The sequence below is a fragment of the Lolium rigidum genome, chromosome 7 (genome assembly GCF_022539505.1).
Source record: "Lolium rigidum isolate FL_2022 chromosome 7, APGP_CSIRO_Lrig_0.1, whole genome shotgun sequence".
In the NCBI taxonomy this organism is placed as follows: domain Eukaryota; kingdom Viridiplantae; phylum Streptophyta; class Magnoliopsida; order Poales; family Poaceae; genus Lolium; species Lolium rigidum.
The window spans coordinates 318,944,054-318,960,877 of NC_061514.1; the positions used below are offsets into that span (position 1 = coordinate 318,944,054).

At 43.6% G+C, this 16,824-nt stretch overlaps 2 protein-coding genes across 2 annotated transcripts; one reads left to right on the forward strand and one right to left on the reverse strand.

Annotated features, from left to right (window-relative positions):
• Window positions 1–620: 620 nt before the first annotated feature.
• Window positions 621–1,103, forward strand: LOC124673234 (puroindoline-A-like). The gene has a single exon (XM_047209352.1). The coding sequence runs from the start codon at window positions 621–623 to the stop codon at window positions 1,101–1,103; it is 483 nt and encodes a 160-aa protein (XP_047065308.1).
• Window positions 1,104–1,860: 757 nt separating this feature from the next.
• LOC124674838 (alpha-L-arabinofuranosidase 1-like) lies at window positions 1,861–7,453 on the reverse strand. Its single transcript, XM_047210892.1, has 17 exons — window positions 7,174–7,453; window positions 6,766–6,820; window positions 6,409–6,620; window positions 6,096–6,217; window positions 5,862–6,015; window positions 5,602–5,671; window positions 5,368–5,513; window positions 5,233–5,278; window positions 5,096–5,148; window positions 4,052–4,196; window positions 3,500–3,618; window positions 3,348–3,419; window positions 3,142–3,245; window positions 2,897–2,953; window positions 2,592–2,790; window positions 2,362–2,505; window positions 1,861–2,248 (listed from the first exon to the last, which is right to left on the reverse strand). Exons 1-17 carry the CDS (start codon window positions 7,351–7,353, stop codon window positions 2,129–2,131), a joined length of 1,998 nt encoding a protein of 665 aa, XP_047066848.1. The 5' UTR covers window positions 7,354–7,453; the 3' UTR covers window positions 1,861–2,128.
• Window positions 7,454–16,824: the final 9,371 nt, after the last annotated feature.

The window sequence follows — 16,824 nt, forward strand, 5'->3', positions numbered from 1 at the left end:
TTTTAGTGTTGTGATATCGGACCGCAAGCCGATGGACCGAGAACACGAGATACCTGGATTTCATTGCCCTTAATTTCACTATTCTCTTAAATAAATCTTGACGCCATCATCATTCCTCATCCATCCTAAAAACTTGTACAACACCACAAATGTTGTTCCGCAGAAGAACAAAGATCGGGAACAAACATTAGGCCTGGCCTTACGATTAGACAAAACTAACCCAGATGGCATCTTCCTACATTACTTATCATGTACTACTACCTTATATACATACAAACCAAAACATCATGATACATCTTCAACAACCCACACAACCCTACAAGTTCAGCTTCACAAAAGTTATGCACTGCTTGGAGCAGGTGATTTTGTTAGCATAATCCAAACCCGAAAGGAGGAGTGGTTTGGCCTATCTAGAAAGGGCCAGCTTTTGTACATGGAACATGGTTTATCTCAACAAACTTGCAGAGTTTTTGCGTGCTTCCAAGGTAACTTTTATCAATGCCGTACTAATTTTGTTTTCGAAACAGTGGCACGCAAGAGCAGAATTCTCATTTATAAATAGAAGTGGGAGTTCTTCTCATCTATGCATCTCACCAAAACAAACATCTTCAATTGACACCATGAAGACCTTCTTGCTCCTCCTCCTTTCTCTAAGCCTAGCAGCAAGCACCACCATCGCCTTTGCGCAATGCAACAATGATGTTCAAGGAGAGAGTACTACCACCAAAGACCCTCTTATTCCTCCTCATATTGGTTTTGCGCAATGCCCAGATGAGACTATAAAGAAGCTGGATGTTTGCCAGGATTACATGAAGGAGCGGTGTATGCCGGGCCGGGACTGGAGATGGTGGAAAAGCTGCAAGAAAGTGCAGAGAATGTGCTGCCAACAGTTGGCGGAGACGCCGCAGAAGTGCCGCTGCAAGACTATCTGCAAAGGATTCCAGAGCGAGCTCGGACAGATACTGGAACATGCTGACCTGTACGGTTCTTTCCTGAAGAGCACTGTTGCCAGTCTGACGAAGAGGGCCCAGAGCCTGCCCTCCGTGTGCAACATGACCCCAAGATCCTGCAACCTTCCCACCACCGCCACCGGTCGCTGCTAGTTATGTACCTTAATTAGCTTCCTTTGGTGACCAATAAACTGCCTGCCGTTGTTCCAGTGTATGGGACCAATAAATATAGTCACCATGGAATAATATATGAATAAAGTTTTCTCTTGCATGTGTGTTTCTCTTGCAAATATCTCAGTATATGAATATATTCGTCAAGACATCGCCAATGTTAGGTTTTGGGATTTGTGTATTGTGAGCTTGTGCTTGGCCAAGAGAGCCGAGGAGGCCTGGGAGGTGTATGGAAAGAAAGGGAGAAGATGGATGGTGGTGAAGAGAACAACTAGCACAATTTATGTGTGCTTGCAAAGTAACCTTTGATTCAGTACACAATACAACTATCTTTTTGGTAAACACTACTACACGAGGGTAGCAACGTCATGGGGTCACCTCATCAATAAATATATTTGTCAATAAATAAATATACTGGGGGCTAATATACTCCGTATTTGTATTGGCAGAACCATCAAGGACAGCAGTTTTGCTCCCGGGATCCAGTGATCCCAGATTTTTTTGAAAAAAAAATCTAAAATTATCATGTTTTCCATGCTGCAAACGTTAGAAAGATTGTTTAAATGATATGTCAGATTTTGGGTTACACAAAAGATACAATATCAAGGCTCAAGACAAGAAACTTGATTTTGCTCTCCACATCTGTCTTCCTGTAGATCACAACTGACAAGTTATGCTGGCAAAATTTTGTACATACATAAGAATTCCAGATATTTTTCTTAGATTTGAGAATGAAGATTTTGATTTTCCTTTTTAACAGAGCTCTCTGGAGCTTGGATTCTAAAATGACTCTTCGTAGAACCATTTGGCAACACAAGCAATCCTTGCGACGAGTTCCTGACTTGGCAGCATGATCTTTGTTTACAGAATTACAGTACATACACACAGGCTAATATTTACTATACATTTAATAATTTGTTTTCTGTTCTTTCCTTCCTATTCGTATGGGAGGCAACTGATCTGACTTCAGCTATAGGCTGTAGCTAACACTTGAGCTATTTTCTTCTTTATATGGTCGAGTGCTTGCTTGGTTCCAGCAGGAGATCGAACGATGTGAGGGAATAGGAGCTCACTGACACGCCCATCTGCTGCTTGGCATCGGCCAATGAACTCGAAACTGGAGTCACCTGCATAATTTTATAACACGATTGCAGAATGTCAGCAAACACTAGATAGGAACTGGTAGTCATTCATCATCATAATCGACTCTTCTCATTGACTCAGTGTTGTGGGTACTGACCTTCTCTGGCTGTTGGAAGGAGTTCTCGTCGAGCGGCGCAGAGGACGTCAACACGGTCTTCTTCGAACCAGAGCTCTTGATGGCGCTCCCCAGCCCGGTAATAGTTATGTTGAGATCCACACCTTTGTTGCCGAAGTTTACGACCTGCAAAATTAATGGTGTGTTTGGTCAATTTGTTTTGTAAGGTTTGCCGTCTTCAGAGTGAAACTTGAAAATAAAGAAGAGAGCACCTTTATTTTCAGGTAAGTGCTTTTGTCTTTAGGATTCTGCCAAGTAATGGCAGATGCAACCATCTGATCATAGTTGGAGATCTGCATTGCTGTGGGGTGGAAGTTTGCGCCACTGGAGTCCTTGAAGAAGTGTAGCATCCAGTAGTTCGGGCATCCGTAGTGCTGCCATGAGTTGAATACAATGGCATCTGGGCTCCACCTTTGGAGCACATAATATTTTTTTGTTGATATCCAAATACATGACACTTGGCCAGCAAAACATACTGAAATAGTAAATAATACTTTTTAGGCTGTTGTATCTTTACCTGCGATCATTGTCGTTTACGAAAAGTGGTGCGCAGCTCGCCATCTCCACCACATCACTGCAGTAGAACAATGGGCAAAACATCAAGGACAACACGGTCGGCCAGTGATGCAAAAGGCATTTTCTACTATCATTTGATGCCAAAAGCTCTACTTCTCAATGCAGTCTTTTAAGTTTTAATTTGTTGGTAGCCGAAGCACTAAAAGAAGTTCACAAGGAAAAAGAAAAATGTATACAAACAATAACCTGTTCTTTTCCAATCCAACTAGAAACGCAGCTTCTGCTAGTGCTGCTACCAGTGTTCCTTTGCCAGCATCATTTCCTGTCACAGCGTACTCACTAACAATTGCCTACAGAATGACAGTGCTTCCACAAGTCATTTCTAGCTATGAGAATTGGCACAGAACATTGCAGAAGTAGGGACAGAATTTGAAATTCCAGAAGCTCACTACCTTTGGCCCACTGCGTGGTGTGTTGTCAAACATACTAGTTCTGGAAAACATATTGGCAGAAGATGCATAGACCTGTCACGGTGATGATCTTTTGGTCAACCATAATGACGAATTTTCTGTAGCAAGCTATGAACATAGCAGAGAGATCTTACATGAACATCATACAGATCTGCAGGGTTGGATGGTGAAATAGTTGACTTATCACAACTTGATACAATGTTGATGTCTGGGTAGGAAGCTTTAATTGCAGAATAGAACTTTTGGTAATTGCCTATTAAACGAAACAACAGAGAATATGAGCTTTCTTGCTTTATCCATAACAGAAGAAAAAAATAGAGAATGTGCAAAAGTCTTTCACATCTTTTGCATTCAGTAGAAGCAGAGTTATAGGTACAACAGTTATCCATAACAGTTTTTTTTAGTCAACGGACCAAAATTCCATCTGATTCTGACATGGAGAGAAAGCTTTTGGCAGCAATAGGCCTGCAGTTGTGGCTAGTCTTTTGGTATTTTTGCCTTTTGTTTTCTTTTTTGTGTTTCTTCTCTTTGTTTTCGTTTGCCATTTGTCTGTACACTTGGCGTTATTTTGATGTTTTCTTGTAGTACAAAATGACGCGCATTTTGCGTGTTTGAGAAAAATAAACACGCCAAATCATCTGCATTGATGGACCTATGTAAGAATGATATGCAACAGAACTACAAACCTCTGTAGTAGAGCATCCAGCATTCTTGATTCCCTATTGCAACGTAATCAAGCTTAAAGGGTTGCGGATGTCCCATTGCCGCACGAACTGAACCCCATGTAGTTTTGGGTCCTCCCCTAGCAAACTCGATGCCATCAACAACATCCTGAAATACTACAAGCATGAAGAAAATGCAAGGCAGGGCAACAATGTAGTAATGGTACCTGTATTGCCAAATCTACTCATTTAAACAGATTCGGTAAAAGTACCAAAACCAGATCATGTAAAAGAAACATCATCCTTCATGTGAATGTTTAGCAACTAAGTTTTTCTTGATATCAACAGAACAATGGGCTCAGAACTAAGAACATTAAGCATTATCATATATTATTTTGGAATAACGACACCAAGGATGTTTGTGCAAAAATTTAATCAAAATATAAACCATTCGGTTAAAAAAAATGGCTGAGATACAACTAGGTTGATGTTTTCTCAAAATCTACAACCCATAATTATGTAAACCAGTTCTCTGTTATATTTTTGCTTAGAAGTGTAGTGGTGCTAACCCGTCACCTGGATTCAACTCCAGTGGGGCAGAATTTATCCACGGAAGCAATTTACTGGTGTATCAGCCATTCTTTTAAACAATACCACTAGTGTATCAGCCATTCTTTTAAACAAAACCACTAGTGTATCAGCCATTCTTTTATGCAATGCCTGCCAACTCTTTCTTGTGTGTATTTTTCCTGTCTTGTACAACTCTTCTTACAACAAGTTCATGATGCATATTATATGGTAGACTGGTAATAAAAGGCTGTACACATCAATCGATGCGGAGCCGGAGCTATGTCTTCTTTTCGGAAAAAAAAAAATATATGCTAGACTGCACACCATGTGCTATTTTAAGCTAACAGAAGAGAACACGCCTGTCATGACTTTGAATGACAGATAGGCTATCATAAATTTATCTAGAAGAAACAAAGACAGAGATTTTTTTGCACATTACTTTATCCACTCAGATATACACTATAAAAGTGACTGACAAAACGTTATTGAAGAACATACCTTCACCAGTGACGCAATCCTTGCTGTAGAAACTTCTTCATTAGCGCTTGCTCCTGCAATATTGGAAAGCATCTCATAGCACAAATCAAGTGTTGGCTAGAGCCTAGAGGTCATATATCTACAGAGATTGAAAATACCATCATTAACCACCCAAACAGGGGAAGCACCAAGGTCTTCAGCCAACTGCAGTAAATAAGTACCAGTATGAACTTATGAAGTAATTTGTTTGATAAGTATCAGTATGTTAAAGCAAAAGACTGTGTTCCACTTACCTGAAGGAACTCAAAGAATCCAAGCCCATCATCAGTCCAGTATCCCCAAGCATCATTGAAGTGGCCAGGTCTTTCCTCCCATGGACCCACAGTTTCACCCCACTGAAATGCATTTCTCAGATAATTTCCCATGGCATAGTTACCCCCTAAAATATGGTTGATGTATTATGTCGTCAAAGTGTGTAATCATACAGCTTAAATTTGGATGTAGCATACACTTCATAGTTAACAGACCTGGAAATTTGAGAAATTTGGGCTTTAAATCGGCCAACATAGAAGCAAGATCCTTCCGAAAACCATGTCCCTATGACGAAAATATAATGACCATAGGTCAAATGTACACTGGGTAAAAACATAGATAAATCGATCTGAACAAGTTTAGTGTTTCATTTGCTTTGCATCCTATGCAGAAAATAAACACATGTCTTTTGTAAGTACTCTAAAGAGAAAATCCCACCAAAACGTAGAGGATAAAAACACAAAGATGATATTACCATGTAAGTGTCCGAAGGCATAACTGACACTTGATCGAGCCAAAGGACCCCAGTTTTAGTGGTTGTAAACTGAAGCCTTGAATTGGTGTTATTTATGCTGGATTTTAAATGAAACTCTATTTTTGTCCAGTTGGTGAATTGTTTCTTCCCACCCCTGAAAGCACCAAGAGAATGCATGTCATAAACACACGAATAGTAATGCAGCATCTCTTCTAAAATTAATGACCAAATTACGTGATGGTGTGACAAGCAAGTTTCTGCAGACCGTCGGAGCTTCTCAAAGAAACGGACAAGGAAACTGCATCTGAAGACCTAATGTGCAGGCTCACCTTATAACTCTTCCTTCTTTCAATGTTCTGTACAACGAAAAGCAATACCAGGTAAACTTTTAAGAGTTCCATTCCATTTAAAAGTATAATGCGTTTAAACCAATTCGAAACTGTCAGATAAGCTCTGCAATATTATAGGATGAACATGTTATATTTGTTAAAAAATATTTTGGCATGTTATATACATAGACATATAAAGAAATAAAGGAATACCATACCATGCCCCAGTAACCAGGATTATAGACCCCAACACCTCCAGATGGGCAGACATTAGTTCCTTTAGAGTCACAAAGAACTTCCATTCGAAGTGCAACCGGGTTACGTTCAAAACAAGATGTCCGATCGGTTCCCACGATGATGCTTGATTCATTCCCAATTATGAACCATGGGTCGATGTTTGACGGTGTATTAGGCCCACCGGCCTCAAAACCTGAAATTAATTTTGTTAGAGCTTACACAGATTGAGCAATGGAAAATGGGGAATGTGAAATGGACCCATAACTCATTAACACATATCCTGACCTTGGCATAACTTTATCAGGTATCAAAAATAGCATATATATGTTTTTCCATACCTCTGTTGCTTACAAGCTCTGCCCACAACCCACCAGCACCAGCATGGTTGATCTCCTAAAAGTAGAACCAAAACATGATTTCAATTACTGATGTTGAGGTTATACCCTTGGCAGCAAAATCAAAATAGTTTTCTAAGGTTTCAATTGTTGAACTGAGACTAACTGCGATATAGCTGCATACTGTAATCCCTATGAGATTCAGTCAACCAGTATAGCTGCATAGTGTAAATGAAAACCAAATAAATGGCCTCACTGAATGAGAGAAATGTTTACCCAAAGCTTGCCAGCTGCCTAGTACCGACACAAACAGAGGGCGATAATATAGTTTACCTTTAGTAACTTGCTGAAAAGTTTTCAGAAGTCACGTATTAACAAGCACAGTTTTTATTTAGAGGATTGTACTCTCACCTCAAAAAAGATGCCGAACATCTTATCGGGGATCTTCCTTGCAGTCTGGGGTGAGGCATCCACGCTCAACTGCCCTGTTTGACCCATCACGAGCCTAGCAGAGGATGTCCAACACAGTGCACAGAGAACTACCAGTGCACGATGAAGCCGATAAACAGCACCCTCTCTCGGCCTGGCCATTGTGCTTCTCAAACTCGCAGCTCAAATCAAAGAACAATGTACTCGAGGTGCAGCCTATATATACTCTTGCTCGCTCGTGCTACCAGGCCAGAGACGTACTATACCAAGTAGGCAACAATTTGTGCAAAAGTAGTTCCGTGAGTGGAAGCAAAGCAAGGCAAGGAAGATATCCAATGAGGGATGAAGATAGGCACGGATGGACGTAGACGTCAGTATTCTGTTTGAAGCTTACTCCTCCCTTGTGGCACTACATCCTGGGGAAGCAACCTGAGTGCTCTTATTTTCATTGATGAATTAATGACAATATTTTTTCAATAATGCTCCAGAAGGACACTCGGTGAAGTACAAGAGTGCAACACAATTAAAAAAGAGCGATGGAAAATAAGAGACACTCAGACAGTTGCCTATATATATATGAAAAATTCAGGTGGAGGTTTTCTCCCTCTCCCGGTGACCATTCAAAAAAAAGACAGTTGCCCAGTGCGGCCTCGAGTACAATTGAAGCCAAAGCAACGCATCTATCTCTCTTTGAATCGTCGCTTCACCTAATGGGGAAATTTAACAGCTCGATACAAAAAGACCTTCCCCCAATGCGAGCCTTTCTAGGGTTGCGGCAACTCAACTCACCAATGCTGAGTCCGGGGGAAGAAGCGGGAGTCGGCGACGGCCGACGAGATATGCGGGAGGAGCGGTCGGCGAATCGAAGTCAGTCTCGGGGAAGAAGTCCGCGTGCGCGGCGACGGCCGCCGCCGCATAGCCGCCGGCAGGATTGCTCTCGGGCGGGGCGGCGAGCGTTGGGCGTTTCGCCACTCGGTTAGCGGTTGAGCTTTAGTTGAACCATTTTTTTTCAGAATTTCGCGAGTAGTGAAAGTTTTTCTAGACAACGTGAGTAAAAAGACAGTTGAAATTTTTTCGTGATCCGTATTCTTTAGTTAAATCTGTCCAGAAAAATGTATTTCGACGCCGCTAGCCAGCATTCGGTGCTGGTTTGTCCATCCCAACATCCAAATGGTTTGTCCGATCCAACATTTTCATATTGGTTTGACGATATTAGCACTCGATCAGAAAAAGGTAGCACAACCATCCCAAAACTCGTCAGAAAAAGTGCCAGACCACCCCGCTCTGGATGAGCTTAGCTCTGTTGTAAAAAGCACACCTATAACCACCACTCGATGGCAAAAGAAAAAAGTAGCTCCCTGTAGATCTGATGAAGAACGTATAAAGACACATCTTAGGAACAAAATCTGGGCAGTTTCTGCTTCAAATCAACTTGAAACTTGGAGCCCATCAAACCAAAATTCTTACACAAGCCATCGTTCTCTTAGTTCGGACATACCTAGAATAACAATTGCTGAAGAAATTGCTCGCCTCCCCCGCACCCGAAACCCTAAAAGTTTCATTCCTCGCCTCACCCGAAACCCTAAGTTTCATTCCTCACCTCCGCCGCACCGTCCATGTCTCCGGTGAGGTGGTGGTCTTCTCCAACCTCACTCTTTTCACAGCTTAACAGGCCCGACTCAGGCGCTCATCGGGGGTAGGCGTCAACTCGTTGGCGTTTGCGTGAAGCGTCAAATAGGGATTGCCCACTTCGTCATGGTGAAAAAAGCGCAGAGGGAACTGGAGAGGGAAGATATCTCTCATTCATCCATATGGCTCAGCAACATAGCGGTGGAGGGCGTTCAAAGTCACAGCCTCACAGTCACAACAAATCCTATTTAACGCTTGAGTAGAGGCGTACCCCTAAACGGGCTGGCCCAATAGATCCCGTGTTTTCGTTTTTTTTTTCCTGTTTTAGGAACATTCCAGAATCTTCTGGTTGGTTTTCCTAGGCTTTCCTAGTTCGGTCAGGTTTACATGGTTATTCCAGTTTAGGTCAATTTTTTAGTTTCTTTTCGTTTTCCTCTCTTCTCTTTCTGTTATTGGTTTACCTTTTCTTTTTTACTCCTTTCGTTTTTTAAATCTGAACATTTCGAATTTTGAACATTTTTAAAAATGAATATTTTCAAATTTAATTTTTTGGAATAGTTTCAAATCTGAAATATTTTTAAATGTAAACATTTTCAAATTTGAACATTTTTTAAAATTTGGACATTTTTTCAAAATCTGAACCTTTATCCAAGTCTCAATAATTTTTTAAATATGAAAATTATTCAAACTTTGAACTTTTTTTAAAAAAAATCTGAACAATTTAAAACATGAACATTTTTCAAAAATCTAAACCTATTTGAAATCTTAATAATTTTTCAAATATGAACATTATTTTTGTGAACATTTTTCAGATCTAAACATTTCAAATTTGAATTTTTTGAAATCTGAAAAAATTTAAATCTATTTTTTTTTAATTCTGAACATTCCAAATTTTAGAAAATGTTCATACTAAAAACCCAAAAGAAAAGAAAACAAACACGTAATAAAAATCGGATTGGGGGATATTGGTCGCGTACCTGGTGTCTTCGCTGGAATCCGAAGGAACGAACCCGAAGTGCCAACTGGGCCGGCCCGCGTAGGGAGAAGGCGAGCGGGGTCTACGCGTCCGGTGCCGGTGCGTACGCTTGGCGTGAATGGGCATCATCTCGTTGCGCCGCCTCTTCCTGACCTCTCTGGCTCTCTCCCTGGCGCACCTTTCTCCTTCGATCCCCTCTGCTCTCGCCTACTCCAATGAATCCAGGTTAGACGGTGGATGATTTTCAGCTGGTACGTGAATCTGCTGGTCGTGAATCATGAATCGCCGGTTCGTGAATCTGCTGGTCGATCAATGGCGCTCCCCCCGGCCCGCCTTTAAGCTGCACCGCATCAATCCCACAGGCTTATTTTACCCTACGGAATCACCAAAACCAGCAGAAGAAAGCGCTCCGGCTCCGAGGAGGCTGCCTTCAGCATCCATAACATTCGATAGTCCCTGCAAGCGGCACCAAACCGGGCGGATGGATTTCATGGCCTTCAAGAGCAGCATCGTCGCCGTGGACCACGAAGGCCGCACCGTCCTCTACGACTGCGGCTCGAGGTCCATCCTCGCCACGAACCCGATGCAACCCGCGGCGCAGTCAAACAACACGTTCGCCGTCACAGTAGGCGACAGCCTCTATGTCATGTCTAGCCAGGGTTGCTTGCCCTCCCGGCTTGTGTTGGAGAATTAGGCACAATTTCCATGATTAATTCCAGAATATAAAACATGATGACAACAACTACTAACATGTGAAACTCGAACATACTAGATGCACTAATCAACATGAGTAGCAGCAGCACAAACAGTAAAGCATCCATCGATAAACAGATCGAGATATGTCGCACGTACCGATCTGGTGGAGGTGGCGGTGGAGGTGTAGCAGATGATGTCGCAGCAGTAACGTTGTTGATGACAACGTTGTTGACGACGGGTCGAAGTAGACGGTAGGCAGCACCCGTTCCGGAGACCTGCTCTCCCGTTCGCCGATGCACGTCGGCGCGCGGGATGGGGTAGGCTACGATGGCGGCGCAAGCAGAGAGAGGTGGAAACCCTAACTCGTGTATTCGGTGTATTTCGCGGTAGCCGGGCAGAGATTATATAGGCTCGGGAAACCCTAGGCAACGTGGGCCACGCCCACGTCGCACGAACGTTTCGAGTCGGTTACGTATAGCCCACGATCCGGGAGCGACCCGAACCGACTAACCGCGACGCGTCCGTCTAGGACTCGTTCGTTTTCCCGAGCCGCAAAAGTAAGGAAAGTCTCGGCTCGAGGCTCAATCCACTCACCACGAGCGCGGCGCGCGCGTCGAGTCGAGTCGAGTCGAGTCGAGTCGAGACGAGCGAGCGAGGAGGAGGAGCGCGCGCGTGTAGCACTCCTTTTCTCACTCACTTACTAGTGGTGGAACAACCCACCTTATAAGGTGGTCTAACTTCCTCCCAACTTTCCATGTGGGACTAAACTTCCCACCTCTTGCCACTCCCTAGTGAGCTGCCACCAACTTGGGCTCAAACTCACAAGGCTGCCACTATGTGGGCTTTGAGATTTATAGGAAAAACTGAAATCTAATTTGGGCCACTAAGTGTAGGCCCAATATTTCAACAATCCCCCACCGGATCTCAAATCCCCATTTAGAGATTTACCAATACTCACTCGCTTGTTTATATACCAGTTGTTTCAACGGAGACTCGTTAAGTTGAACTTCCGCCTAGAACCTTAAGCTACATCCATTCACACTTGAACAATGGACTAAGCCTTGAATTGCAAGTTTTGCGTGAACAGGGTTTCACTCAAAGTCATAACCAAGTACATGGCTGCCGATAGCCTACCCCGCGGGTGAAGCATATGCGTCATACTTCGTGGTCTCTTCATGAGTTTACTAGAGATCACCCAAATCTCATAGATTGCGACGTTTAACAATCGGACTCATATAGGTGTGTTATTTCAAGAATGCTCAGTAGGACAAAGCATCTTTGCTAATATAGCCAACATAAACACATTAAGGCTTGTTGCCAACCTCGCCTTACAAGAATTGAGAGTTGTGCATCTTCACATAGAGAGGGTTACATAATACTCTCCTCAATTAAACCACTAGTTTGTTCTTCCCTGTGTCCTAATTCACGGGATCTCCGATCACAAAGGTTGGGTTACCACTATGGTGTAACATCAACGGGTCTCAAACCCATCTCCTCGATGCACTTTCTATCACATTACGTGATAGTCCCTTTGTAAAGGGATCTCGCTAGTGTTTTTGTCTCTGTTTGAATATATGTAACAGCTTATTACTCCGGAGTTTCGCAATTTCCCCGACAGACTTCAAACGTCTCTTGACGTGTCTTGATGACTTCGCGTTATCCTTAGAATTGTTCACTTTGACAATTACAGCTTTGATTGTCACAATTCAAAAGGATTGCCGAACAGTGTTTTTCAACCACAGGCAAGTCCATCAAGAGCTCACGCAACCATTCCGATTCAACAAGTGGTTGTGTCTAAAGCAAGAAGTTCCGCTTCCATAGTTGACCTTGTCAATATGGTTTGCTTGCAAGATCTCCATGACACCGCGCCACCTCCAAAGGTAAATACATACCCGCTAGTGGCGTAGAGATCAGCTACATCGTAGATCCAATTTGAATCACTATATCCTTCAAGCACAGCTGGGTGCCCCGAATAGTGAATCCCATAACTCATTGTACCACATAGGTAGCGCATGACCCTATCAAGTGCATGCCAATGATCAGTACCCGGGTTTGACATGAACCTACTCAACTTGCTAACAAGCAAAAGAGATGTCCGGTCTAGTCGCGCTCGCTAAGTACATGAGTGAGCCAACAATCTGAGAATATCTCAGTTGATCTACGGCAATCCTTCGGTTCTTGCGTAATGTCACACTGGGATCATAAGGTGTTGAAGAAGGCTTGCTATCAATATAGCCGAACCGGCTCAAGATCTTCTCAACATAATGGGATTGCGTTAGAGTAATCCCACTCGTTCTTAATCAGCTTGATGTTCAGAATCACATCAGCTTCTCCCAGCATCTTTCATATCAAAGCATTTTGACAAGAAAGACTTGACCTCGTGTATTATTTTCATGTTTGTACCAAAGATCGAATATCATCCACATACAAACATAGTATAACACCTTCGCCCCCACCATGGCGATAGTAAACACACTTGTCAGCCTCATTGACAACAAAGCCTACGTAAGTCAAAGTTCTCGTCAAACTTCTCATGCCATTGCTTAGGTGCTTGTTTCAGTGCCATATAAAGATTTCAAGCAACTTGCACACCTTTCTTTCTTCACCTTTTACTACGAACCCATCAAAGCTGATCCATATAGATTTCCTCTTCCAACTCTCCATTAAGAAAAGCCGTCTTTACGTCCATTTGATGAACGATAAGACCATAGGAGGCAGCCATGGACAATAGTACTCGAATGGTGGTAAGTCTAGCGACAGGTGAATAGGTGTCGAAGTAATCTTCGCCTTCTCTCTCGTGTGTAGCCTTTAGCTACAAGCCGCGCCTTGTACTTCTCAATAGTACCATCAGGTCTTAGCTTCTTCTTGAACACCCATTTGCAGCCCACGGGCTTGCATCCATGGGGTCGTTCTGATAGCTCCCAAGTTCCATTAGAAAGAATCGAGTCCATCTCATTATGGACAGCTTTCTTTCCGAGTCATCCGCATCCGGAGATGCATATGCCTCTCGCAATGGACGTGGGAGTATCATCCACAAGGTACACAATGAAATCATCACCAAAAGATTTTTCAATCCTTCGTCTCTTGCTCCGTTTAGGAGCTTCATTGTCATCCTTCTCGCAACATTCTCATGTGATTGTTCAAAATACTCATTAGATGTACTAGACTCAGGAATTATCTCGAAGGAAATTCTAGCAATGCTATGCATATCTTTCATAGGAAACATATTCTCAAAAAATGTTGCATCACGAGATTCCATAATAGTATCAACATGCATATCGTGTACCTCGGATTGAACTACTAAAAATCTATATCCTACACTCCGAGGAGCATAACCTAGAAAGATACAATCCACTCGTCTTTGGTCCGAGTTTGCGCTTCTTAGTGATTGGAATATTGACTTTCGCCAAACATCCCCATGTGCGCAAATACGAAAGTGATGGTTTTCTTCCAGCCCACTCCTCGTAAGGGGTTTTATCTTTATTCTTGTTAGGAACTCTATTCAGGACATGACATGAAGTCAATAAAGCCTCCCCCACCATGCCTTAGATAAACCAGCAGCTGGCTAACATGGAATTAACCAAGTCAGCCGACGTGCGGTTTTTCCTCTCGCAACCCCGTTTGATTGGGGTGAATAGGGAGGCGTCCTCTCATGAATAATGCCATGTTCCTCACGGAATTCATCAAAGATTTTAGGAAAATACTCGCCACCATGATCCGACCTAAGACGCTTGATCTTTCTCTCTAGTTGATTTTCAACTTCGGCCTTATAAATTTTAAAGTAGTCTAAAGCTTCATCTTTAGTTCGCAACAAATAAACATAGCAAAATCTAGTCGCATCATCAATCAATGTCATGAAATATCTCTTTCCACCTTTTGTCAACACACCATTCATCTCGCATAGATCGAATGTATGAGTTCTAGAGGTGCCAAGTTTCTCTCCTCGGCCGCCTTGTGAGGCTTCCGAGGTTGCTTTGATTGCACACAACTATGGCACTTAGAACCTTTGGCAATGGTGAAATTCGGAATTAAACTTAAACTGGATAGCCGAGACATTAAACCAAAATTAATGTGACATAAACGAGAATGCCAAACACCGGTATCATCACTAATATTGCCACAAATATGGTTCACGTACTTATTACCGAAATCGTAAAGCGAAAAGCGGAACAAGCCTCCGCACTCATAGCCTTTACCAATAAATTGTCCAAACTTGGAAACAACTACTTTATTCGACTCTAAAACAACCTTAAACCCATCTCTCGCATAGAAGGGAGCCGCTAACGAGATTCTTGTTCATAGTAGGGACATGCCGCACGTTCCTCGCCGCACGATCTTCCCCGAAGTGAACTTCGCATCTACCGTGCCAACACCACGAACGTAAGCATGTGACCCATTCCCCATCAAGACGGAAGAATCCCGGCGACTCGGTAAGAAGTGAACATGGATATGTCAGCACACACATGAACATTAGCACCCGTATCAATCCACCAACATGGAGATTGAAATACCGAAAGAACAAGAAAGAGATTACCGTACCCATCAAGATTGCTAGCGGTCACCGTGTTGACTTGCCTCCCTTTTTCTTGCGGTCCGCCCTCTCCGGACGAGTCCTTAGAAAAGTGGCCAGCCTTCTCCACACGTAAAGCAGCTCGGATCTGCTTTGTTTATCATCTTCTTCTTCTTGAAGGTTGTAGTCTTCATAGGCTTATTGAAGGAGGGCTTGTTATTCCCTTTGTTCTTGCCGTAGGGTTTCTTCCGCACCATGTTGGCGCTAGATCGACCCTCTCCTTTCTCGCATTATCCTTAGCCCGAGCTTTCTCCTCAACATCAAGAGATGCTATCGGTTTTCAACCGATATCTCCTGTCTCTTGTGTTTGAGAGTTGTGGCAAAGTTCCTCCATGAAGGGGGCAACTTAGCGATGATGCATCCAGCCACAAACTTGTCGGTAAGGCACACTTAAGGAGTTCAAGCTCTTTCGCAATGCACCGTATCTCATGAGCTTGTTCGACTACGTAACGGTTGTTAACCATCCCGATGTCATGGAAGCTCTCCATGATGTACAGCTTCATCGCTCGCATCGGTTGCACCGAACTTAGCATTCGATGCATCCCGGAGCTCTTTACCATCCGTTAAGTGCATGTACACATCACACGGACGATCAGCAAGGATACTTAGAACGCATCCGACGAAGAGAGTGTTGTTTTCCTTGAACTTGTTCCGATCTTGGTCAGATATAGTTCCTTCAGTGTAAACCATCGGTAACTTCGAACACTTTCGGATGAGTAAGCCGTAGCATGGCCTTATACTCGCCACCTCTTAAAGTGCACACCGTAAACTTATCCGGCCTCGATGCATCGGAAAAAACAGCCATTGTTAACTCAGGAAATTGCCTACAATTAGGTTTTTGGATTGTTGGAGAATTAGGCACAATTTCCATGATTAATTCCAGAATATAAAACATGATGACAACAACTACTAACATGTGAAACTCGAACATACTAGATGCACTAATCAACATGAGTAGCAGCAAAGACAAACAGTAAAGCATCCATCGGTAAACAGATCGAGATATGTCGCACGTACCGATCTGGTGGAGGTGGCGGTGGAGGTGTAGCAGATGATGTCGCAGCAGTAACGTTGTTGATGACAACGTTGTTGACGACGGGTCGAAGTAGACGGTAGGCAGCACCGCCCGACTTGGACGGAAGGCGACCCGTGATGAAGAGCTTGAGCAGTCGCGCAGAGCGCTTCCCAAAAACCTAATTCGCCCTCTCCCGTACAGGATCGCAAGGACGAGCGGTTCCGGAGACCTGCTCTCCCGTTCGCCGATGCACGTCGGCGCGCGGGATGGGGTAGGCTACGATGGCGGCGCAAGCAGAGAGAGGTGGAAACCCTAACTCGTGTATTCGGTGTATTTCTGCGGTAGCCGGGCAGGAGATTATATAGGCTCGGGAAACCCTAGGCAACGTGGGCCACGCCCACGTCGCACGAACGTTTCGAGTCGGTTACAGATAGCCCACGATCCGGGAGCGACCCGAACCGACTAACTGCGACGCGTCCGTCTAGGACTCTGTTCGTTTTCCTGAGCTGCAAAAAGTAAGGAAAGTCTCGGCTCGAGGCTCAATCCACTCACCACGAGCGCGGCGCGCGTGACGTGACGTGACGTGACGTGTCGAGTCGAGTCGAGTCGAGACGAGCGAGCGAGGAGGAGGAGGAGCGCGCGCGTGTAGCACTCCTTTTCTCACTCACTTACTAGTGGTGGAACAACCCACCTTATAAGGTGGTCTAACTTCCTCCCAACTTTCCATGTGGGACTAAACTTCCCACC